At 40.4% G+C, this 26,416-nt stretch overlaps 1 protein-coding gene across 6 annotated transcripts in view; it reads left to right on the top strand.

The window, feature by feature from the left end:
* The window catches only part of SRGAP2 (SLIT-ROBO Rho GTPase activating protein 2), a 256,002-nt gene that overhangs the window by 130,135 nt on the left and 99,451 nt on the right, over positions 1 to 26,416 (top strand). For all 6 annotated transcript variants that reach the window (XM_030813102.1, XM_030813101.1, XM_030813103.1 and 3 more), the window contains exon 4: positions 6,296 to 6,458. In XM_030813102.1, the coding sequence (XP_030668962.1) occupies positions 6,296 to 6,458 (163 nt within the window). The remainder of the gene's footprint in view (positions 1 to 6,295; positions 6,459 to 26,416) is intronic.

Here is a 26,416-nt window from a genome sequence, read left to right as displayed (position 1 = left end):
AATTATTCCTTTTATCATGCATATACCTTTTTTTTTATTCACCACATACTTGTATGTTCAATAACATATATTGAATAATGTATTTAACTCTTTAAGTTTTGTCTATCATCACAGATAGGTCTGTTTTTAAAAGTGAGAAATTATATTCTGCTTAGATGTATTGATAGTTGCCATCTCTCTATGCAGATTGGCAGGTTTCATAGGAATTCTGAGACAGGAGATGGGAGCTTAGTATAAGTTGCTGAAGCATCTAGGGTTCTGGCAATCTGTGCTCCCTTTGGATTCCTTTCTGTCAACCTCAGCACACAGTTCCCAGTGTGGAATGCAGGACTGATTGTTCTACCTTGTCCCTTAGGGAAAGGACAGTGGGAGATTAAAATCTGCTCTCCCGTTGGTATCTCTCTCACGTCTTCCCAGAGCCTTACAGCTGCTTTGTTAATTGCCTGTTGCTGCTGTCTTACTCCAACCATTATTTGCTGAAGGCTGTGCATTTTCAGCAGGCAGCAATCTTGGCCCTGGCCCAGAGCCGGGTGAGAAGCATGTTGGAAATTGATGAAAGCTGAGTCCTAGTTTGTTTGGAAATAAAAGTAATAATATTTCTTCACATTTGTATAGTGCTGAACTGTTGGCATAGTTCTTTTGCATCCATCATTTCATTTGATCCACACAACAGCCCTGAGAGGTGAGCAACTTAGAGACTATTGGCCCAAAAGGAAACACACCTCATTATAGCAATGCAGAAGCTCAAGCTATATTCCAGCAATGCCAGCCTCATGCCATGCATTCCATCTGCATAGCCATGAATGTAGCAATTATTAATTAAATGGCACCTTAGGTCAGGAGAGCTTCCAGGATTTTACAGCCATACTTTGAAGATCTTTGAGGAGTGAGATGTATACCAACAGGGCACGTGTCCGTTTTACAGATGAGAGGATCAAAACCAAACAGAGGTGATATGGAAAAGAAACATAAGAGAGAGGCCAACTTGGACCTTTATGGACTTGGCTCTTAACCATGGATATTTTAGAGAAATCCCTTTAAACGCTCGTTGCTAAGTTTGTTGAATGTCCATAAATAGTCCAAGCTGAGGGAGAAAAGCTGGGCTAATATCTTCGAAGCTAATGATTCAGCTCTGCAGGTTTATCTCTTTCAGTGCATTTACAGTGATAATGTCTTCTGCAGATGTACAGGCAGCATGTGACTTTCCGGGTCTCCTTTCTTTTGACTCCAGAGTCATTCCCTCTCAAGTACAGTATGATGTTTTCTTGATCTTCCTCCTGAAAAAAATTTTAAGTAAGAAAAATACTCCTAGATATTTTGTCTGCTTTTTAGGGATTAGTGTTTGAGGAGGTTTGCAGCTGTTCAGCACATTCCTAAGGGATGCAGACCCTTTCCTTTAAAGGCCCAAGTATTATACAACCTAAGGCTCTGGGGGTGGAGAAAGTAAAGAGACTATGCAAACAAATGATAGATGGAAAAGATACAAAGACAAATTTCAATCTCCTAACCAAACGAAGTTCCCTTGGCTCCAGCGGTCCCAAATAAAATGAGGTTGCAAAGCTTCTGGAGCAGGAAACCACTCTAGCAGAGCCTTAATATGCTCCCTATGAAATCACGTCTTGTTGCCTTGCTTATTTTCCAGCCTGAAGTGTGTTTCATCTTTGTTCGTGTTGGCTGGGAAAATTGTCTGTATATTTGTGATCCCCTCCTCCCACTTTCTCTCTACCTTACTTGCCCTACCACTACCCAAAAATAAATAAATGAATTAATTAAAACACCTCAGTTGAAAGGAAGAATATGTCTGAGAAAGCTTACAGACTCAAAGGACCAGAAATACTGTGTGAAAAGCTGCATTAATAGTAGGAGAGGCTGAGAACTCCTAGAAGAAACAGACAACAGGATCTAGTGCTGGTTTTTTAAGCATAGACTCCTTTTTTAAAATAAAAATCTTGCATAGAGCCTCAATATATGAAACAGATCAAAGCAGTATTTTTATTGGTATAAATCTGCTTTTAAAGTACAAATTTATAGAGTACTTATTATACCATCATTCAATGAGAACAATGAGGCTGTTTTCATGAACTAAAAATATTGAGATCAGGATTATGAATCAGTTATAGTTTTATATTCATTTCAGCATCTGGTTTTGGTTTAGGTAGTCCAATATCAAGAAAATTCTGATTAGCATAGATAAGTTATTGTAATCTTGAGCTTTAAATTGATTTAGATGGAAAAAAGAAAATATTTTTGTTTTAAAGTTGAGTCACTATCATCACCTAGCAGCTATTCCCCTTCATAAATATTAATTGGATAAGCCCCAACATGTATAATAGGCATTGCAACAAATGATAATGGGATGGTATGATATTAAGCATGTTGATTTTCGCTACCCAACCACGGTCTAACATGAACTCAGCCTAGGCCCTTGAGCCTTCTATGGCATGTGATTGAACCTTACTGCTGTGTGTCAAGTTATAGCCTCACCGGTTCAGCTTTATTGGAGGAGGCACACACAGGCTTGAATGAAAAAATAAGCCTATGCAAAGCTACATGTATTCTAATCAATAGCATATTGTTCAGAAGTTCCAAGGCATACAGTGATTCTTTCTTCCAGGGTTTACATAAAACAATGCTAGCAGCCTGCGAGACATTGCGGTGGTATCTAATGCAGGGAAACTGGGTCCTGGGTCTCTTGCTCATGTCAGTGGGGGTTGCTCATTTGAATGGATGTGTCACCGTTTTTTAAATTGAAATGTGATTTTCTGCTAATTCCAGAGTATCTCAGAACACAGTTTAAAAGCTCCTTCTCATTGAAACCAATACTGATACTGTAACTATGGCACAAAATGCTGTAAGGATGGAAATAAATACATGTGGTCAAAGTACTTATAGCACCTTGCAAGTTCTTTTTTCTTTTTTTTCTTTTGTTTTGAGATGGAGTCTTGCTCTCACCCAGGCTGGAGTGCAGTGGCATGATCTCAGCTCATTGCAACCTCTGCCTCCGGGGTTCAAGCGATTCTCCTGCCTCAGCCTCCCAAGTAGCTGGGATGACAGGTGTGCACCATCCACACCGAGGTAATTTTGTATTTTTAGTAGAGATGGGGTTTTGCCATGTTGGCCAGGCTAGTCTTGAACTCTTGGTCTCAAGTGATCCACCTGCCTTGGCCTCCCAAAGTGCTGGGATTGCAGGCGTGAGCCACACCTTACAAGTTCTTAGTAAAACTTATTAGCATTAAGTGATAAGGCATTTTATTTTAAAAGATTTCTACTTCCAGCCACCGTGTTTATTGACCCATCTTTGTTCACTCATCCTTTCTTTTGAGGACACCCTGGGGATATGTGCTCTGCATCCTTTCCCATGGTGTTAGGTTGGTTTTGCCTCTTCTGCTTCCTCTTTTGATCTGCGGTCTACCTCTCTGAGCTAGCTGGCCTTTTGTTTGTACCGCCATTAAAGTTCTACTTTGCTATAGGTCTTTCTTTGTCTCCCTTACTATATTGCAGCATTTGCACTTTTATAACCACTAAAGCACCTAACACCATGCCTTGTTCATTTAAGATACAAATGTGTGTACATTTGTGGAATTGAATTGTGGCATCATTTGTGTGTATGTAAAGTGCTATAGGGAAAGAACCAGTATAGACCCCCCCAATCCATGTTGTCCCTTAAGAAATAGATTGATGGCTGGGCGCGGTGGCTCACGCCTGTAATCCCAGCACTTTGGGAGGCCAAGGCGGGCGGATCACGAAGTCAGGAGATCGAGACCATCCTGGCTAACACGGTGAAACCCCCATCTGTACTAAAAATACGAAAAATTAGCCGGGCGTGGTGGCAGACACCTGTGGTCCCAGCTACTCGTAGGCTGAGGCAGGAGAATGGCGTGAACCCGGGAGGCGGAGCTTGCAGTGAGCCGAGATCAAGCCACTGCACTCCAGGCTAGGGTACAGTGCAAGACTCCGTCTCAAAAAAAAAAAAAAAAAAAAAAAAAAAAGAAAGAAATAGATTGAAACCAATTGTCAATGTAAAGTCTCATGAGATCTGCCCCTTTAAAAAGCATGCTTACTGAGGACATGGTATCTTGCCGAGAGACACCACTTGATTAAAATGTAAATTAGGTTATTTAGAATTTTGTAACTGAAGTCTAATTGGAATCATTTTGAAAGTTTTCTTGCAATGGAAACATCAGATGCTATGGAATGCACGTGTTCAAATATCTTACCATTTTGAATTTAGGATTGTTTCCTGTTCACTTTTTTTTCCCCAGATACTAAACATTTTGAAAGGAGTAAATTAATTATGTGTCTCTCTTCCTCTCAGCTAGTATATTTTTGATTTCCACAGCAATCTTTCAGTTTCCCTAAAAAGGTAAGTGTTGTCACAGTGATTGGCACTCTTAAGAGTTAGTGATTTTGGCTACAGAAGAGTGATGCCTGGGGCAGGGGGTGGGTACCTGGATACGGGTTTAGAACAGTTTCAATTTGGACTCTAATATTAATTGGTTTGAAGTAACTTCTTGGTTTGGGTTAGACAGATACTTGATTTGTCTGATGTGTTCTGAAGTCCAAGTAAGTATGGCATGATTATTTGTTAATAGTTATTACTATAGAATTGGAAAAGCCTTCTAAGTTGAACTTCACGCTTTACAAATCACAAGTGCCTAGCCTTTAGTGCTGAATGGAGGCAGTACTGACTTAATAACCAAGCTACTCTCAACTCACTTTCTTTGTAGTAGGAGTCTGACTGGAGGGGAAGAGAGGAAAGGGGGAAATAAACAGATCATTATTATTTGCAGTGAATGAGAGTACTCGTTTTGCAGTTATAGGCTTGGTTTGAATTCTGGAATTGCCACTTTTTAGCTATATGATCCTGGGCAAAGTGTTTAAAAATTTTTAGTCTACTTTTCCTCATCTGCCAAATGTGGTTAATAACACCCACCTCATCAGGTGGTTGTGGGGTTTAAGTCAAACAACATGTATAAAGGGCCCAGATATGTGTACAGTATCCCTTGATAAATAGTACTGCAAATTATTCCTACTTTTGTTTCTCTCCTTAAAGAAATCCAACTTCCAAATGTAGAACTTTCTGTTGCTTAAGTTAATGCTGAGTTGGTAATCAATAATTCTTTTGGATCACAATGTTTTCATTAGAAATGAGCATCTAGGGCCGGGTGCGGTGGTTCATTCCTATAATCCCAGCACTTTGGGAGGCTGAGGTGGGTGGATCACTTGAGGTCGGGAGTTCAAGATCAGCCTGGTCAACATGGTGAAAACCCATCTCTACTAAAAATACAAAAGTTAGCTGGGCGTGGTGGCAGGTGCCTATAATCCCAGCTACCAGGGAGGCTGAGGCAGGAGAATCTCTTGAACCCGGGATGTGGAGGTTGCAGTGAGCCAAGATTGTGCCACTGTACTCCAGCCTGGGCGACAAAGTGAGACTTTGTCTCAAAAAAAAAGGAATGAGCACCTTGGTTTAGCACTTTACTGCTCCACTCAAGCTGTAGATATGTAGGAACATATGTAGGAACACATATGTTCAGGTATGGTTTGTGTTCTTGATTGTATGGGACATGAGATCATGGCTCAATAAATGAAATCAAAACTTCCTTAGATGTGTTCTGTAGAACTCCAGAGTTTTCAGTAACGTTTTAATGGCATACTTCTCCAAACTTGCCTTTATTAAATCCTACAATGGATAAATTTGTGGGGATTTTGTAGTGCTGTAGTGATTTTTATCTCTAGACAAAATCTCTAACTTTGGTTTCTAACCCTAGAGACAAACCAAGTGACTTAATGGCTAAAATGATGTACTTCAGAATCACCTTAGACCTGAAGGTGATTAGACCTACATGGTCTAGCCAGACAATGCAGAACTGTTGCTCTAGTCCCTGGTGCACTCTTACTTGTTGTGTTAGTCTTACTCGCTGTAGACAAGTGACAACCTCTCTGAGCTTCAGTTTTCTAATCAGTAGAAGGGGGATAATGGTAGTTCTTTCCTTAAAATGAAATGATAGAGCTTAGATGAGATAATACGTATAAAGCATTCACCAAGTTCTTAGAACATAGATAATCCTGTTTCTCTTTGTACATCTTCCCTCCTTCTCTTTCTTGTCCTTATTTTCTCCTTTTTTCTCCACTGAGTTTTTAGAAAAGGAGAAAACCAGAGAGGTGAGCTTCGGAAAAATATCTTTATTTCTGGATTGGCTTTGATTGCTGTGATTTTAGGACACGGACTATAGTTGTAGATGTTGCCCTGGCTGCGTATCAACAATGACTTCTTTTCCTTGATGTTTCTCCACAGGAAGGATCAGAATGTTCTCTCTCCAGTCAACTGCTGGAATCTCCTCTTAAACCAGGTGAAGCGGGAAAGCAGGGACCATACCACCCTGAGTGATATCTACCTGAATAATATCATTCCTCGATTTGTCCAAGTCAGCGAGGACTCAGGAAGACTCTTTAAAAAGGTACAGGGATATTTCTAGTCACAGAGGTTCTTGGGTGAAGCAATGACACAATTTTTAAAATCCTATTAGGTATTATGTTGATTACCTGGGTGACAAAATTATCTGTACACCAAACCCCCGTGACATGCAACTTAACCATGTAACAAACTTGCACATATACCCCTTGAACCTAAAATAAAAGTTGGAAAGAAAAAATAAAAGAAAGAATATCTTATTGGCCCACTTCATAGGCTTTCCACTAGTCATTCCCTACCACATACTTGTGGAGAAAAAAAATATTTGAATTGGCTTTCCTTTCTTCCTTTCTGAGCTGAATTAATAGTAGCCTTGGGAAAGGAACCATTTGCAAGGTATAAACCCAGGACTGGTACTGTAATTCATAAGCTGCATCTATTAACAAAAACTGTGTTTTGGGAAGTTTTCTTAAAATGATTTGTGAAGCCGTTGAGCTTAAGGGGCCAATACTGTCATTTTATGTTTTCCTATTCTAGTTCATTTAGCAAACTCATATACGTTTATGTTTTTAGTTTAGTTTTCTTCCCAGGGTCTTATCTTGGCCAAGGTAGACTCAAAAGTGTGGTTATTCTTATCGTGATATGTCTTTGTCTTTGGATCTCTGAATGCTTTTGGAACTCAATTGTTATCACACTTCCTTGGGTATAGGTTGAACAATTTGACTAAGGAAAACTCAAAATAATCATGATAATCTTAAGGAGCCAATTCACCTTACCTGTCAATGATGGAACTAGCCTCTTGAAAATCCAGGAAGCTAGGCCAGGCGCGGTGGCTCACGCTTGCAATCCCAGCACTTTGGGAGGCCGAGGCGGGCGGATCACGAGGTCAAGAGATCAAGACCACGGTGAAACCCCATCTCTACTAAAAAGTACAAAAAAATTAGCCGGGCGTAGTGGCGGGCGCCTGTAGTCCCAGCTACTCGGGAGGCTGAGGCAGGAGAATGGCGTGAACCCGGGAGGCGGAGCTTGCAGTGAGCCGAGATCACGCCACTGCACTCCAGCCTGGGTGACAGAGCGAGACTCCATCTCAAAAAAAAAAAAAAAATCCAGGAAGGTCTTTTCTAAGCTGTCTCAGCTTGAGCTCAAAGTGGAATCATTTAATCATGAGGTTTGATTACAAACAGTGGTGAAGGCCCCAACCATTGTATATGGTATGCCATGTCTACCATTCAAGCATTGACATCCCTGGAAGACTTTTCAGAAGGCAAATAATCTTCCTGTAAGTTATAGGTAGAAAAAGATTATAGAGGGCTATTTAGAATTCATCAGTTTCCAGGTGACAAAATCCATTATTAAAATTTGAAAGTATGGGAGAAAAGACTGGTAAACAGGATTGTAGTCGATACAATCAAGGCTCTTGATCAGCTTTCCAGTTCTCAGGAAGTTTTCCAGATTTCACTAGATCTGAAATTAATACCCCATTTTTTTTCTGTAATTACCAGCCTGATCAAATAACTGATTTGGAATCTTCTGTCTACCTAATTGCATTCGTAAAGGTGCTTTCCCTGTGTCTTAGAGACAGAATATTGAGGGTACAATCATCTGACGAAGAAAAGAAGGCAGAGAAAGATAACTCGTCCCAGAGCTCACTGGCTACTATTAGTAGCCCGGCTGTGCTGTGGTTGGGGCCACACCTCATTTCGGGGTGAGGGTACTTCTCACCATAAACTCCATGGTTTCCAGCATCAGCTTCAGCTTGGTTGTCATTAATTTGAATTATTCTGCAATACTTGGTGATGCGTATGTGTGACTAAAATTAAAACCTATTTAGGTGAAATTTTGACAGCTCGTCTCTATGACCTTGACAGCCACTTAGACTATCTCAAGAAGGAAAGGGCTTGACTGATAGTTTCCTCCTCCGTTTTCTTTGTTCATCTGAGAAAACAACTTTTATAAGATCTGTTCACCTAGCTAGACTTCACCCAGTCTCTCAGCTCCCTTTTTTCCCAACCTTAGGTTAGAGAAAAACCAAGCTGAGAGAATTTAATAGCCTCTCCAGATCTCAGAGATGCTTATACTGAAGGCAGCCAGATAGCAAAGCCACGAGTGTTCCTGGCTCTTCAAGTGCCCCATGCATATTTCACCAAAGGCTTAGGTACATGGCACGTATACAAGGTGTGGGGCCGATGACCTCCATGAAGAAGATTCATCTGTGAATGATATTCCTAGCCATGGGCTCAGGGTTGACTTCCTTAAGCTGTGTATTACTATGCTAGAGTGTGAGGAAGAACTTATTTCTCACAGGACTGTTTATATATTACATTTCACTGAAGAAAAGTATGCCTATCATAATTTAATAGCTATATGCATTTTCACAGACTGAATTCACACCTGTGTAACCAGCACCCAGATCAAGAAACAGAATATTTCTCTACTCTAGAAGCCCCCTCATATTCCCTTCTAGTCATCTCCCCACCCTAAATCCCCAAGGATAACAACTGTCTTGACTTTTAACAGCAGAGATTAGCTTTGCTTGGTTTCATACTTTATATAAGTAGAATTGCACAGTATGTACTCTTTTTTGTCTGGTTTCTCTCAGTATTATGTTTGTGAGATTTATTCATACTGTCATGTATAGTTGCAGATCATAGGAATTTCTCTTGATCTTTGTAACTTTGGATCAATTAAATTGTAGTTGATTAGAGACATGCCTAGGGTTGCTGAATGGCCAATGATTACTATCCCACAGGGTGAGTAATCTCTTTTCTCCCTCCCTTGGGGCATTCCCATGTAGGCAGAAAACTCTTAAGTTAGGAGCTGGTTAGCGGATCATAAAAATGGATTCAGCCAAGCACCATGGATCATTCCTGTAATCCCAACAACTCAGGAGGTCAAGGTGGGAAAATGCTTGAGGCCAGAAGTTCAAGAACAACCTGGGCAACATAACAAGACCTTGTCCCTAAAAAAATTTTAAAAGTTAGCTGGGCATGGTGGCCTGTGCCTGTAGCCACAGCTACTTGGGATGCTGAGGTGGGAGTATTGCATGAGCCCAGGTGTTTGAGGATGCAGTGAGCTATGATCATGCCACTGCACTCCAGCCTGGGCAACAGAGCGAGACCCTGATAGTTTGAGGATGCAGTGAGCTGTAATCATGCCACTGTACTCCAGCCTGGGCAACAGAGAGAGACCCTGACTCTTAAAAAAAAAAATTTGATTCATTCTATTTTGGCTGGGTAAAGAGTCTCTCTGCTTTCTAGTAATGGGCAAAGAAACATTCTTCATACCCCACCCCAGTTTTTTTTTTTTTTTTTTTTGAGACGGAGTCTTGCTGTGTCGCCCAGGCTGGAGTGCAGTGGCGCAATCTCGGCTCACTGCAAGCTCCGCCTCCCGGGTTCACGCCATTCTCCTGCCTCAGCCTCTCCCAGTAGCTGGAACTACAGGCGCCCGCCACCATGCCCGGCTAATTTTTTTTGTATTTTTAGTAGCGACGGGGTTTCACCGTGGTCTCGATCTCCTGACCTCGTGATCCGCCCGCCTTGGCCTCCCAAAGTGCTGGGATTACAAGCGTGAGCCACCGCGCCTGGCCCCCACCCCAGTTTTTTAACCTCTTCTGTTTAGAGTGTTGTTGCACATGAAGAATTAGAATCCTACTGGTTAAGATATAGTATCAGATAAGAGTCCTGAGGAATATCCTCAGCCATTCTGTAGTTATATGAATCTTCCCCGGGATTTGCTTTGTGCTGTCAGAGGACACACCTTTTCCAAGTGACCCTTTCTCTTGGGCCTAGCTCTGCTATTAACTCTGAGACCTTGGACAATGACTTCGTTCTGTGCCTCAGTTGCCTAAACTTTAAAAAAAGAGTGTGGTCTATATGATCTCCATGGTGCCTTCCAAATTCAGGATACCACAGTTCTGTGATGATAAGGGGGTCCTACAATGGGGTCTTCCTTCTGGTTGTTAGGTTACCTTTGTTAAATTGTGATAGGTAAATTGTAGTCCCACAGATAAGGACAAACAAAAGTGGATACGGGTGTGGAGAGGGCTAGCTTAAGCAAATGAAGACCAAATTTCTTGAAGAATGAAGCATTATTTCAGGTGCTGATATCTACAGTGTCAGCAACCAAGAAATGCCAAATTGGGATCCAAATATATAAAATAGGTATGTTTTACCAATCAGTATGGTTCCAGTGGCAAAAAGGAGCCATTTCTCTGGGGACATAGGCTTAGAAAAGATACCTTAATTTGTGGTATAGCTGTACACACCTGTGGTTTATGTGAATTTGAGTCTGTTTGTCACTAGCAAAAGTAAATATTTTTAAAAATCTTTTTTTAATCTATAAAACTTAATGATTCATTGCAAAAATTATGATAACAGAAGTCATTATATTTTGAACCTGTATGTGCCAGGTATTGTGTTAAGCACTTTATATGTATTATCTCCTTTAATCCTTACCATAATTTTATAAAGTAGTTACTATTGTTATCATCGCTGTTTTATGAAGGAAGAAACTATGGCTTAAAGAGATTAAGCAGGCCAGGCAGAGTGGCTCAAGCCTGTAATTCCAGCCCTTTGGGAGGTTGAGGTGGGAGGATTGCTTGAAGCAAGGAGTTCAAGACCAGCCTGGGCAACATAGCAAGACTCTGTCTCTACCTCCCTCCCCTCCTAAAAAAAAAATTAGCTCGGCATGATGGTACACACCTGAAGGCCTAGCTACCCAGGAGGCTGAAGCAGGAAGGATCACTTGAGCCCATAAGTTTGAGGCTGCAGTGATCTATAATCATGCCACTGTACTCTAGCCTGAGTAACAGAGCGAGATCCTGTCTCTTTAAAACAATACAAAACAAAACAAAACAAAACAGAGGGCTGGGTGCGGTGGCTCATGCCTGTAATCCCAGCGCTTTGGGAGGCCAAGGTGGGCAGATCACCTGAGGTCAGGAGTTCAAGACCAGCTTGGCCAACATGGTGGTGAAACCGCGTCTCTACAAAAACACAAAAATTAGCCAGGGAAGATGGCCAGTGCCTGTAATCCCAGCTACTCGGGAGACTGAGGCAGGAGAATCTCTTGAACCCAGGAAGCGGAGGTTGCAGTGAGCAGAGATCGTGCCATTGCACTTCAGCCTAGGCAACAGAGTGAGACTTCGTCTCAAAAAAAAAAAAAAAAAAGAAGAGAGAGAGATTAAGAAAAATGAAATGAAGCTAGTGTTTAACCCCAGTCACCTGGCTCTAGAATCCAACGTTTTCATCTACATACTGTATTAGGATTCTCTAAGTATGTTGTGCAGAAAAGAGAAAATCCTGGATTTTCTCTTTTTCATTGAATTCAGATATTTCACTTAGTTATAGAATTAGCCTAATTTTTCTTTTGCACATAAACCTTCAAAGGGTATGGAGATGTTGAACATCAACATTGGATTGTTTTTCCTACCTGGGGTTGGGGCAAGCAGCTGGAAGTTGGGAATGAAATAGGGCAGCCTGTTTACACTCCCCAGGGGCAAAATATCTCTGCCCCCTGTAAGAGGGAAACAAGGACTCATTAAATGTGAGAATTGGCCCCAAATCTGGCTCACAGCTAATTTAGCTAATTTAGGGATGTCAGGGTGGCTGCACAATTGGCCCCTCTATGCTATTGAACCCCCTTAAGGGAGGCTGCTTGCTAGCCCTCTGGTTTGTGGTAATGTCTGCTGGGACATATTTTACATTTTGCATGAAGCCATGTTGGAGATTCCTTTAGCTAAATATAACATCTGGAGAAAGTAGCCTCCTGTTCACAGCTTAAAAACAGACTGACTTTGTCTAGGACGAGAGGGAAAATTGAGCCCGTTTGGTGCTCCTGACATCTCCTTTCATGTAATGAAAGCTCAGTCTGTCTAACCTCTGTTGGAACAAGGGTTTGGGCAAATATTATTGCTGCCACCTTCATTTGTTTAATGCGGTGGCTTCAAAAACCATGGCCAAAAACTGCCAAGTTTGACTCCCATCTCCCTGTGGTCTCCGTGAGGGGCATGTTCTAAAGAAGCCCACCAAGAACAGAAATAATTTTTCCCACTTGCTCAGTTTAAACTGAAATAAACTTGGGTGTGCTTTTTCCTACAGGAGAGAGGATAATCCTGTTTTCTCTTTTTACTTAGCTGGAACACACTAAAAGTACCTCTGATTTTGCTTTCTGAAATCACTGTTTCTAGCCCTTCACAGCTGCTCACACTTAAGCTTGGAAGCTGGTCCGTTCAGACAGTGCTAAGGCTCAGTTGCATCCTTGTTATTAGAGCACTGCAGTGAACTGTACTCCTGTTTTGCTGTTAGGACTCTTAAGTTTCTATGGCAGAAATTTAGGTTAAATTGAAAAAGCCAAGTCAGATTCCCTATAGACCAGTAGCTTTCAACTTTGCCTGGGCATGAAAGTTACTTGGGGAGTTTTAAAAAAATCTTTGTGACCTTGAATAAACAAAGGTTTCTTAGGATATAAAAAGCATGAACCATAAAATTTTATAAAGGATAAGTCAGACTTCAGCAAGTCTTGGACTTTTGTTCCTGGAAAGACTTTATTTACAAAATGAGAGACAAGACACAGACTGGGAGAAAATATTTGTAATATATATCTGTGACACGGACTTATATCAGAATATAGAATAAAGATCTCTGAGAACTCAGTAATAAGACAAACTACCCAAATTTTTAAAAATGGAAACAGGTTTTAGTAAACATTTCACTAATAAAAATATATAAATGGCTAATCAACACATGAAAATATGCTCAATATCATCACTCATGATGGAAACGCAAGTTAAAACTGTAAGAAGATATACCATATGTTCACTAGGATGGTTAAAATTAAAACATCTGGCAATACCAAGTGTTAAGGAAGTTGGCCAGAACCCTCATATGTTGCTGGTGAGAGTGTGAAAGTGGTACAACCACTTTGGAAAATAGTGGCAGTTTCTTATGATATTAAATTTGTACTTGTCATGTGACCCAGTAATTCCAGGTATTTATAGGCATCTACCTAAGAGAAATAAAAGCATATGTCTAAACAAAGACTTGCACCTGAATATTCATAAAGCTTTTGTGATAGGCTGAGTAATGTCTCCCTCAAAAAAAAAAAAAAGGTCCATGTTCTAACCTCTGGAACCTGTGAATGTTACCTTATGCATGTAGTACTTTGCAGATATGACTAATTTGAGGATCTTGTGATGGAGATATTATGCTTAATTAGCCGGGTGGGCTGTAAATGCAATCACAAGTGTCCTCATAAGAAGGAGATTACAGATAAAAGAGAGGAAGGTCATGTGATAGAAGCAGAGGGAAGCAGAGTCATAGAGAGAGGATGCTATGCCACTGGCTTTGAATACAGAGGAAGTGGCCATGAGCCAATGAATACAGCTCTAGATGCTGGAAAAGGCAAGGATTCTTCCTGAGAGCCTCCGGAGCAGAAGCAGCCCTGCTGACACACTGGTTTCAGCCCAGTGAAATTGGTTTTGGAGTTGTGACCTCCAGAACTCTAAGACAACAAATGTATGTTGTTTTAAGCCACCATGTTTGCAGTAATTTGTTACAGCTGCCTTAGGTACTTTATTCATAATAGCCCAAACTGGAAACAACCCAAGTATCCATCAACAGATGAATGGAAAAACATATTGTAGTGTATCCATATATTAATACTACTCAGCAATAAGAAGGGAAATGCTGATACAATATAAATGAGCTCAAAAAACATTATGTTGATAAAAAGAAGCCAAGCACAATGAGTACATTCTGTATGATTCCATTTCTATAAAATTTTAGAAAAAAAAAATCTGATCTACAGTGATAGAGAATAGATCATTGATTGCCTTGGGACCAGGATGGGGATGAAGGATTGACTGCTAAGGGACACAAGGGAATTTGTAGGGTTTTTATAGCCTACATTATATAACATTTTAAATGATGCTTTATAACGTTTTTATAATGTTACATAATCTTGACCATGGTGGTACATTAGACAGAATTTATCATATTGTACACTTAAAATGTGTACATTTTATTATGTAAATTATGCCTCAATAAAGTTGATCTAATTTAAAAAATACCCATGCCAAGCCCCTACCCCAGCACAATTGAGTCAGAATCTCTGGCGTAGGGCCTGGGTGATCGTTGCCTGCAGCCAGGGCTGAGAATCACTGCTGCACTGTTTTCCACCTTGGAGAAACTGCAGAGCACAGAGAATATCTGATGCCCTAAGATCCTGTCTATCTGTATGTGAGCCATGTTTGCCTCCGCAACAGACAGTGTTAAAGCATCTAGGCTAGTTTCTCTAGGCAACCCATTGTAGTTCCCTACTTTATTCTTGGAGGGTGATGAAGGGTGAAGTTAGCTTCAGATAAATAAATCTGGTGACAAAGGGTGAATCTGGCTTCCTTCACACTGCAGGAAGCGGGGAATGCAAGAAGAGTGCTGAGGAAGGAATATAAGAGGCTCAGTTAATACTTTTCTCCAGGGCCTCGGAGATGTTAAACATGTCCTTTTGCCATTAGTGAATCAGTCACAAGAGAATTGCCACAACGGTCAGATTTCTTTTGGAACTAAGGAAATGAATCTGGTAGTTAAAAAGGATAAAGGAGATTTAAAACTAAAAGCAGTGCATGTTACCTATCTGTTTGATATCCCTTTGGACTGGGATAGGATTTCCTATGGCGTGTTTTGAGTCCAGCTGTTTGGCATGTGGGCGGAGAGTGGATGATGATACTGTGAGAAGGCATGTTGGGTGGTGTGATGGTCATAAATAAGAAGAGGAGAAGAAGTGACCCACAATGCAGGTATAGTTGGATGTCCCTGGTAGGTGCTGTTGATTAATGAATGGAGGAAAAGAATGGTTTTCCAAAGGTTGTGTCCCTGTGCTCTGCCCCCTTAAGAAAGGATGTAACTCTTTGGGAGAAGGAGTAGATGAGTGATTTAACCCTCCCTCCCTTCCCCGTCTACCATATCCCTCCTGCTCGTCTGAACTCAGTATCTGTTATTGGACTGAATTTCCTCCACATTATAGCATGGTCACTAACAGTGTTTGCACAGTGCTTTACAGACAGCTGTTCCAGTTGCCCAATATATCTTGTTGGTAGCAAAAATCTGTTCTAATTAATTGAGCTTTATTCTCTCATATCTGATGAAAAGATCCTCTTTGGAGAAAAGAATAGGATGTGAAGCTGAGCTTATTTGAGTAGGGGATGGAAGGCTGCCAGCTACTTCAAAGGTATCTCTGCTGATAAGGGGCGTCAGGTTTGCTGCCAAAGCCAACACCGAGGGGAGCTTTGCAGCTCGTGCTGTTGGGGGTGTTTTAGCTTTGGTTTCTGTGACACTGGGTCAGCAGCATCTGTGTGCTCTCCCTTGAGGCTGCTCTCTGGGTGGTCCAGGCTTTTATTTAGACTTAGGAAGGTGCAGCTCAAAGGGAATGTGTGCATCAAAGATGTCTGTGGTCTTTTGCTTAGGTTAGTTTGTGTGTTTGCCTTTTTGGTGTTTTAGTTCTTAGGTATCGGCCTTTTCTAAAAGAGCTCAAGGTGCTGTATTTAGAACTTTCAAAAGTATAATAGTACTTCGATTTGTATAAATCAAAGGATTATTAAGGGAATCTGAAGACAAGGAATGGAATATGGGAAATGGAATATGGGAAAGAGAGGTGCAGTAGACAAAAAATAAAAGTGTCCATATGCAACCTTGTATTGGAATACTACCCTACATTAGGAGATTATACAGTCAGTAAGTGAATACTGTATACACAGCATTATGCTGCTAGGTGCTTAAAGGAGCTTGAAAATCAAATTGAGGAGTAAGATTTGCCTCCCTCATGGGAGCTTGGGGTTTTTGGTTTATTTAGGTCTCTCAAAACTTTCTGTGGGATGATGATGATGACAAAGTAATAATAGTAACCTTTCGTAAAATTCGCACTGTGAATACCTCCCACTGTGGTAGGCCCTTGATGTGTATTTTCTCTGAACCTTTCATTTATTTTTGCAAAGTTTTTTCCCTAAACTATTTATGAAAGTATAAAATACTTAGAGAAAGTACACATATTATAAAGTGTACAGCTCAATGAATTTTTACAAACTGAATACAGCTATGTAATCAGCACCCAGATGAAGAGAGAATGTTACTAGTATCCCATGAACCCTCCTTCTCTCCACTTCAAGTCATTACTTTCTGAAGGGTAACCATTATCCTGACTTCTAACACAATATAAGTATTTGCCCATTTAAAAATGTTTTATGTAAATGGAATCAGATAATTTTTTTCCACAATTGGAATATGTAATATGTAATTCGTTTGTCTTCTGGCCTCCATTATTTCTGATGAGAAATCAGCTGTGGTTCTTAGGGTCTTATTATTGCTTACTTGTATGTAATATGTCATCTTTTTGTTTGTTTGTTCGTTTTAAAGAGATGGAGTCTCTGTTCCCCAGGCTGGAGTCCTGAGGCATGATTACAGCTCACTGTAGACTCAAACTTCTGTGCTCAAGCAATCCCAGTCCTTCCACCTTGGCCTCCCAAAGTGATGGGATTATAGGTGTGAGCTGCCATGCCCAGCCCTTCTTTATTTGTCTTCCTCCAATATTTATTCATTATCTTTGGTTTTTAGTACTTTGATTATCATAAGAGTGTAAGCGTGGTTTTCATTGTATTCATTTGGCTTGGTTAAATCTAATATCCAATCCCTGATCTGTCACATATCTAATTTGTAGAAATTGTAGGAAAAATATCAAATTTTTCCTCAATTCGAGAAAAATTTTTGGCAAATATTTTGTTCTGTCCCATCTCTCCTTCCTGTTTTGCTTTGATATCAGTTGCCTGTATGTTAGACTACTTGATTCAGTCCCACAGCTTGTTGATGTTCTGTCCATTTTTTTCAAATTTTTGTTTTCTGTATGCTTTAGATGATTTCTAAAGTTTACCAATTTGGCTGGGCGTGGTGGCTCACACCTATAATCCCAGCACTTTGGGAGGCCAAGGTGGGTGGATCACTTGAGGTCAAGAGTTTGAGACCAGCCTGGCCAACATGGTGAAACCCCGTCTCTACTAAAAATACAAAAATTAGCTGGGTGTGGTGGTGTGTACCTGTAATCCCAGCTACTCAGGAGGCTGAGGCAGGAGAATCACTTGAACCCGGAAGGTGGAGTTTGCAATGAGCTGATTGTGCCACTGCACTCCAGCCTGGGAGACAGAGCAAGACTCCATCTCAAAAAATAAATAAATAAAAATAAAACAACCAATTCTTTATTTTGTTCACCTAAGATGCTATAAATGCCATCCAATACATTTTTTTATTTCAGATTTTTGTTTGTTTGTTTTTGAGATGGAGACTCACTTTGTCACCCAGGTTGGAGTACAGTGGTGTGATCATAGCTCAGTGTACCCTCAGACTCATGGGCTCAAGCGATCCTCCCACCTCTGCTTCTCATGTGTCTGAGACTACAGGTGTGTACCATCATGCTTGGCTAATTTTTTTAGAGATGGGGTCTCGCTGTGGTGCCCAGGCTAGACTTGAACTCTGGGGCTCAAGTGATCCTTCCCCTTCAGCCTCCCAATTATTGTATGGATATTTTTAAAACGTAGTTGGCAATTACTTAAAAATTCTTGTCTTCTATTTTTAACATTGACATTATCTGTGGGTCTGTTTATTGATTTTCCTCTTGACTTTTTTTACATGGCTACTAATCTTTTGTTGCATATTGGACATCATAGATAATATGTCATAGAAACTCTAGGTGTACTTATCTTCCTCTGAAAAGTATGAAGTTTTATTCTAGGAGGCTATTAAATTACTGGTTGATCACCTTGAACTTGTGGGGGCTTGGCTTTATACTTCGTACAGTGGGTATATTTTGGTTTTGCTCTTCGTCTTAGGATATACCATATACTTAAGGCATGGCCTTTCTGGGGTTTCCATGGGAAGCCCAAGATGTTTATCAAGCCCCTCTAACTTGGCAGGCTTTGAATGCCAAATTCTATCTACCTTACAGTGGGCAGCGCCTAAGACGACCAACTATCCTGTTTGCCTTGGGCTGAGGGTGTTCCTAGGACATGAGACTTTTAGTTTTATCTGTTCAACTGTTGATGGCATTTGGGTAGTTTTCAGTTTGAGGCTATTATGTATGTTATAAATAATGCTGCTATGAACATTATATTGGGAAGTTATTCTTTCCAATGTATGGTTGAACCTGGTCACAAGCCAGGCTTTAAGAATAGTGAATTCAAAACCTTTTCTCTCTCTTTCTCTCTCTCTCTCTCTTTCTCTCCCTCCTCTGTCTGCCTCCCTCCCCCCGTTCCTTCTCCCCTTCTGCCTTCTCTTTCCTCTCCTCTCTCTCTCCTTTTTCTCTTTCCTTCTCCCTCTCCTTGTTTCCTCCCTCCCTTCCTTTTCTTTATTCTTTTGAATAGTCTTTTAAATTTTATAGTAGATGTATGTTATAGAAAATTTAAAAATACAGGAAGCAAAAATATGATATAAAAACAGATTTATTGTACATACTATTTTGTAATCTACTGTTTTAGTCAAGACCTTCTCCTTTACATTTCAATAAACTTTTGTCTCATCTAATACCCAGGTCATGTAAAGATTTAATTAATTACTCAAGAAATCTCTTTGACAACTAGTTTGTCCAAGCCAGTATCTAATGCACACAGCTTTATGTCCCTTAAGTGTACTTTAATCTAGTATTATTTTCTTTCCATGAAACTGATTTGTTGAGAGACCAAGCCAGATGTCCTGCAAAATCTCCCATCTTCTAGATTTGTCTGGTTGTTTACTTGTGTTGTTAAGCTTCTGCCTGTATCCCATATTTCCTGTAAATTGGAAGTTGGTTCTAAAGGTCCAAGTGGATTCAAGTGACTAAGAATGCATAATAAGTGATGTTAGTACTTCATGTAGCATCAGAGCAGGCAATACATAACATCTAGTTAGTCTACCAATAGTGATGCTAATATTGGTACCCTCTAGAATAGGGTTGTAATAGTCTGATCCTTCCATTTTCTAGTTACATTTTTTTAAATCACATGATAGAAACCTGATTGTAAGGTGTTATTCATGGTGCCAGCCTACAAATATTGGGTGCCAGTTCAGTCATTCGTCTGATAATTTTAATATCAGTTGATAATTTTAGACAAGTTCCTTTTTGTCATCTCTGTACCTCTCTTACTTGACTTTAAGATGCCTCTCTGAGGCTAGGCACAGTGGCTTATGCCTGTAATCCCAGCACTTTGGGAGGCGGAGGCAGGTGGATCACCTGAGGTCAGGAGTTCGAGACCAGCCTGACCAACGTGGTGAAACCCTGTATCTACTAAAAATACAGAAATTAGCCAGGCGTCATGGTGTATTCCTGTATCTCAGCTACTCAGGAGGCTGAGGCAGGAGAATCGCTTGAACCTGGGAGGCAGAGGTTGCAGTGAGCCAAGATTGTGCCATTGCACTCCAGCCTGGGTGACAGAGCAAAACTCCGACTCAAAAAATAAATAAATAAAATAAAAATGCCTCTCTGAGAAACGGAGAGGATTGTTAATACAGCTCATCAGGCACCATGCAAATAGTAGTTTGTAAAAACATGTTAGTCTTGGGAGAAACCACACACACGAATAATGTGCAAGCTGACTAGGTATCAATTTGTTATTATTAAGAATCAGAGCAATAATTTTTTTAAAAAAAGCATAATTCTAAATGAGTGCTAACCATGCCTAGGGACTGTGCTAGGTGTTTTACATGTATTAACCTATTTAATCTCATCACAACAACACTTTGAGATGAGTACTGGTTTTATCATCCCCATTTGTAGATAAGAGCATGGGCAGGGGGTTTAAGCAATTTGCTCAAGATTATACAGCTGGTTGATGGGAGAAATGGGATTCAAGCCTAGGCAGTTGGCTTCCCCTGATCTCTTCACATCATCATGCTCTGCTGCCTTGCATGTAGGAAGGTGGCAGTCATATTGGTAAGCTAAAGAACCAGTGCTTGTGCAGGGAATTAATGGCTCATGCATTCTGCAGTCATATGTTGCTGTGCTTCTGTCAGGTCAGAATTTCCATTGTGCTATTCTGATTCTGCTTCTTGCCCAGCTTGTCCAGAGAGAATAGCACCTTTGATTTTAGCCTCCCTTGTTGCAGGGCAGGCTTCTGTTGACTCTCCTATTTATCTTTGTCAAGACTTTTCCTTTGAATGCCTCCCTGCTTGTCTGAGTATGATTTTTATTTAAAGTGAGGACAAAATTTAAATTTTCCTTCTTTTGACACAGCATCTTCAGTTTTTTTCATTTTTATCTTCTTTCCTTACAATACTGGACTTTCTCTGGTCTCTTAGTTTTTCTACTGGATCCTACCTTTCTTTGCTTTTAAGCCCAGCCCTTGGGGTTTTTTGTTTTGTTTTCTTTTTTTTCCTTTTTCTCTGTTCCCTACAAATCATTTGGGTCTACATCCAGCTTTTCCCAGCATTTACTCAATATGAAAGTTCCAGTTATAGATTAATTTGAATTCTTTGCACTAATTATTTAAAAGACCATAGGAACCTCAGAGCATCCCTCTTCATGGTCTCAAGAGCTCCCAGAATCATCCTCTTGGTAAGCTAAGTAGTTATTAGTAAGGCCCAGGGACAGGACTGAGAAGTAACATCTTCTATTTTTATTTTAGTTTTCCTCTTAATTTGGAAGCAAACAAACAAAAAACCCTTCAGCTTAGGGTTTTTTCAATTGTTAAAGTAATACTGAGCTTCAGTTAAGACTATGAAAGAAAAGAAAAAATTTTAAAAAGTAGTAACATGTTTTTTTTCAAGATATTGTGGGTAAAAACATACTAAAAAGAAAATAATAATTACTTGGAATTATTATTTTGATTGTATTTTGATTATTTTGATGTATTTCCTTCCAATCTTTTTTGTACACATTTTTTTAAAAATGAGAGTTACATTGTATATTAAGCTTGGTGTAATTTTTTTCATTTAATATTTGGAGTAAGCATTTTTATCATGTCATTGCATCTTCTTTTAAATGTTGCCTATATGATCATACAGTAGTCTGTAGTCTGGCTGTCGCATAGCTTTTTCGTATATTCCTTATGGTTCTTTGGCTATGTTGTCTTTTTTTTTTTTTTTTTTTTTTTTTTGAGCCAGAGTTTTGCTTTTTCAGGCTGGAGTACAGTGGCACGATCTTGGCTCACTGCAACCTCCGCCTCCCAGGTTCAAGTGATGCTCGTGCCTCAGCCTCCCGAGTAGCTGGGATTACAGGCGTGGGCTACCACATCCAGCTAAGTTTTTTGTGTTTTTTTAGTAGAGGTGGGGTTTCACCATGTTGCCCAAACTGGTCTTGAACTCCTGAACTCAAGTGATCTGCCTGCCTTGGCCTCCCAAAGTGCTGGGATTTCAGGCGTGAGCCACCACGACCAGCTGGCTGTTGTCTTGACTCTCCCCTGGACTATGTTCTTGTACATCTAGAAGCAATTAAAAATCTCATTGTTGTCTTTTTGGAAATCACTTGTTTTTAGGATGACTAGGTAGCCAATGCTTTCCTTGGAAATACCCTACTTGCATTTAATATAAGGCGAGGAGAGAGGGTTTTTCCCCCTGCTGCTTTCCCTTTTTCTTCCTCTTCTGTCTTGCTCATCGTCTTAGAGCTTAGCTGAGAATCTGGGCCTCAGCGCTATGCCTGAACCTGGGCCCTGGCTGGCTCAGTGGAGTTCTTTCACCATGCTGAGTTTCAGTTTCCTCATCTTTACACTAATGAAATTACTCATACCCTCACTGTTCCTTCTCAGAATGCTATAGGCATCAGTAAAACCTGGGAACAAAGTGCTCTGCAAAGTTATGTTATGGTCAGAAGTTGTCTGGTTGTGTTCATGTAGAAGAGCGTGTGTCTTGTGCCTTCGCCCAGCTAGGGTGGTCTTTGCAATCTCTAAGCTAATCTTTTTTTAGTGGTATGCTATCATATAGGCTAGAGGGGAAATACAGAAAACAAACTGGGCGATCCAGTCTCCAACTTTAATCATCTCTTCTCCAAAGCCAAGATAATCCAAGCCTTCTGCCCACATAAGCATTGCATCCCTTCCTGCCTTGCCTCTTCCCATGACCTTGTTTTTCTTTTGATGTTCATTTTCAGGGTGGAGAGTAGAAAAAGCATTCTCTTTTTGCTGCTCTCAGAGTCAGTGGTCTTTCTGGACCTTTGAGTTCTCAGGCAAGGAAAACCACATAGTCTACCTGACCTTTCAAGGACTGAAGGAAAAAAAAAAGTATTGCTTTACTCAAATTCAGGACCGCAAATAACCACTATCAACCCATTCAGTTCAATTTAATAATATTATTTTATTGTCTGTAATTGCTCAGTATTCAAGTTGGCAGTGTAAAAGGCCTGCAGATCAAGCTTAAAACATGGTTCAAGATCTTAGATTTCTTACATCTCAGCTGAAAGACAGACCATAGACTCCCAAAGCAGGTTACAATTTAGACAGCAATGTACTGAGTGGTGCAGACAATTTGTTGTCTATAGGATCTTGCAAAAAAAATAGATTCATGAAAAGTGAGTCAGGAGAGCTTCATAAAGGGGAAAGAATGGGGCCGATGTTCTTTTAATTACCTGCTGCCAGGGTTCTCAATTAGCCATCTGTTTCTTATCTTACAGAAATATCTTTTGAAGATTTCCATATTATCTGATTCCAAGTTCCTTTCCTGCCTCTTTGTCCCCATTAGAGATGTCACTCATGAGGACAGTCCGAGAGCAGAGACTTCCTTTTGACCAGCAATGGGAGAAATATGTGGAAATAGCCTGAAGCCTGAGTGTAGAAGGCTTTGAATGCCAGTCCAAGGAGTTCAAACTACAGGTCAAAGAGAGCCATTGACAATTTTAGGCAGGGCAATGAAATCTTGAAAACCATGATTTCCAGTGGCATTGGCAGCAGTACTCAGTGTGGTTTAGCATGGAAGAAACTATATAGGAGCCTGCTACAATAATTCAGAGGGATAATAGAAACTTGGATAATGGCAATGGGAACTAAAAGAATTAGATTTACCAGAAGACAGAGGAAAGACATTATAGACAGGACTGAGTGGCCTGACATGAGGTGGGAGGAGGTCATTCAACTTAGTCATTCAGCAGTTCACTTAGTCATTCAGCAGATATTTACAGTGTGCCTCCCATGTTCCAGGCACTGTGCTAGGCACTGGAATAGAGCAGATAACAAAAACAAAAAGTTCTTGCCTTCATGGAGCTTATATTCTAATAGTTGAAACAGATAATACATAAAAAAGTAAATATATATCAGATGATGATAAAATAGGGCGAAGAGGATAGGGGTACAAGGGATATTGCTCTTTTATATAGGGTGGTCAGAAATGGCTTCACTGATAAACTGGCATTGGAACTGATTCCTGGAGGAAATGAGGGATTTTGCTGTTTAGCTCTTTGAGGAAGGTATTTCAGGCAGAAATAATAGTGCACGTCTAAGGCCATGAGATGGGAATGCACTTATCTGGTTAGAGAAACAGTAAGGAGACCTTGTACAGAGTAGGCAAGAGGAAGGGTGGTGGGAGATGTGGTCGGGGGCAGGGCTGCAGGTCTCATCAGGAAGGGCCTTGGAGGCTACTGGAGGACTGGAGAGGCATGATACAGTCTGACTTCTGTTTAAATAGGATTATTCCGGCTTCTATGTGACGAGAGGGCTTTAGGAGGAGTAGGGTGGAAGCAGCAAGGGAAGACCAATTAAGGGAGCTTCTATAAATAATTAGTGCAGGAGATCATAGTGGATTGAAACAGGGTGGAGCTGTGGAGATGGTGAGAAGTGGTCAAATTCTGGGATATATTTTGAAGATGGAGCCAATAGGATTTGCTGCTTGATTGATATGGTGTATGAAAAAAATAGCAGTCGAAGATGACCCCAAGCATTCTGGCCTGAACGATTCGAAGTTGGAATTGCCATTTATTGAGGGAAGCGTGTGGAAGAGCCACTGATTCTAGTCAAGCCCTGTAATTTATGAAGAATCTGAGAGCCAATGAGAAGCAACTTGCCTTAGTTTACCCAGTTAGGTAGTAGTTGAGATGTGACTGAAACTACCAGGTCTTCTAAATTCTACTCACTGCTCTGTCCAGTACATACCATATTTCTGACTTCAGCTTTAGACATGGTAAAGGGAAGGTTTAGTGAGGGCAAGAGCTAGAAGAAGACTTGAAAATTAACCACACAAAACTGACAGTTTAGGTCATGAAAGAGTATTCAGAGTAAAGGGTAGTTGAGGCCTAGAAAGAAGACTTTGAAGAGCTAGCAAAGAAGAGAGAAGAACAAATTAAAATGGGCAAAAGGAAAATGAGAGTAATATGGCTCAAAGGACTTAAGAGAGAAGAAGACTCAATGATGAGTTCTATGAAGGGGTCAGGAAGAATGGGAACTGAACAAATGTCATTAGATTTGGGTTTTAGAATCTTGGGAAACTGTGATGCCTACAACTTAACTTCCTCTAAAATTTTAAGCACTTTTCTTGCCGTTTCAGCTAATAAGGAGAAGGAATATAACAGGGTAAGCCTGAGACAGAGAATTAAAAACAAATTTACTTCCAACTCCTGCATTACCTTCTTGTGAATCCTCCACAAGAATTTGACCTTCCCAGACTCCCATGTGCCCATCTATAAACTGAACAAGAAGCATACTTCTTGCCTACTTTGCCTCCTGGAGATCCTGTGGGGATAACAAAGACAAAGGATAGGAAACTGCTTTGGAAGAGAAATGTTACATAAATCAAGATATCCTTTTCTAGTTGACTTTATGTTTTTAATTTAAGAAAAATTCTTGAAAGAGTCACAAAAAACTTTACTTTAGAGATACACTAAATGCAGGACATGTTGACCGATAAAATAGATATTCTTCTTTGAAACAATGGAAAATACTTCAGTATCATTTTGATTAAATCTTGCTTAATAACTGTTCATTAGACTCATATCAAATCCTGTCTTGGCTTTGTTATTTAATTTAATTTAATTTTGTAGTCATTGTTACCCAACCATAAAAGAATTACCCCTGTGCTTAAGACCACACAGATCTTTCAAACATTGATAGATCAGTATTGGTCCTTCTGATGAAACCCAGGATGAGGTTTTCCCTGCTGAGTGTCAGGCAGTCTGTCTGTCTCAAGCTTCAGGCTGAAGCCGCAGTGGAATCTAATTCCATCCTTCCAGTCCCCTTCATACGAAGAGTGGGAAATAGTGGGAATGGAAATCAATTGTACCTGCTGGCATTATTAAAGTTATCAGTGCGTATCCCCTCTTGGGCCAGGAAGATTAAAAAGGCTGTTGTAATCAGAGCAGATGATTTCTGACACACTGGATGGGCTTCCTCCCCAGGTTAGATGTAAGGAAGTGATCTGAGCTTGTTGCCTCTGGCCTGACACCACATAGCTCGGGGCTATGCAGTGTCTGCCTCATCCTCCCATCAGCCCTGGAGGAAAGCCAGGATCCTGCTCTCTGAATCAGAGATCTCTTAGTTGGAAAATCAGGCCTTCTCACTTAAGACTAGTGTATTCTGGCTGCACATTCCTCACAAGATGTAGTCAGGTTAGGTTAGACCTTAGAGTCACACCTTGTTCAGGTTCAACCTGAGTGAAATAAGGAATTGAGGTGCTGCTTCCTGGTGATTCAGCTCGTTTTAGCAAGTGTTTATTAAATGCTTTCCCCAAGCACCACACCAGGCCCAGACAATTCTGCCTGTACACATCCTGTGGTATTTGTTGGTTGGAGGAAAGAGGCTTTTGTAGTTTATGAATTAAAGAAAAAATTCCTGATCTGGGAGTGAGAATCTTATCCTACCTTTCACACTGACTCACAGCCTAACTTTGACAGTGAACACCGCCTAACTTTGTAACCTGTCTAGGACTTAGTTTTCTGATCTGTAAGGTAGTGGTTTGGACTAATCTTTCTAAGATTTATCTCTGAAATTCTGTAATTAAGTGAGGGAATTTCTATGAAAGTGCTTGGCAAACCATTGGGCTGTTATGATAGTTCTAAGTGGAAACAGTATGTTTACTGAAT

This window comes from Nomascus leucogenys, chromosome 5 (assembly GCF_006542625.1).
Source record: "Nomascus leucogenys isolate Asia chromosome 5, Asia_NLE_v1, whole genome shotgun sequence".
Taxonomy (NCBI): Eukaryota; Metazoa; Chordata; class Mammalia; order Primates; family Hylobatidae; genus Nomascus; species Nomascus leucogenys.
Note: the sequence above shows the minus strand (reverse complement) of the source record. Positions and strands in the feature narration are given on the sequence as shown.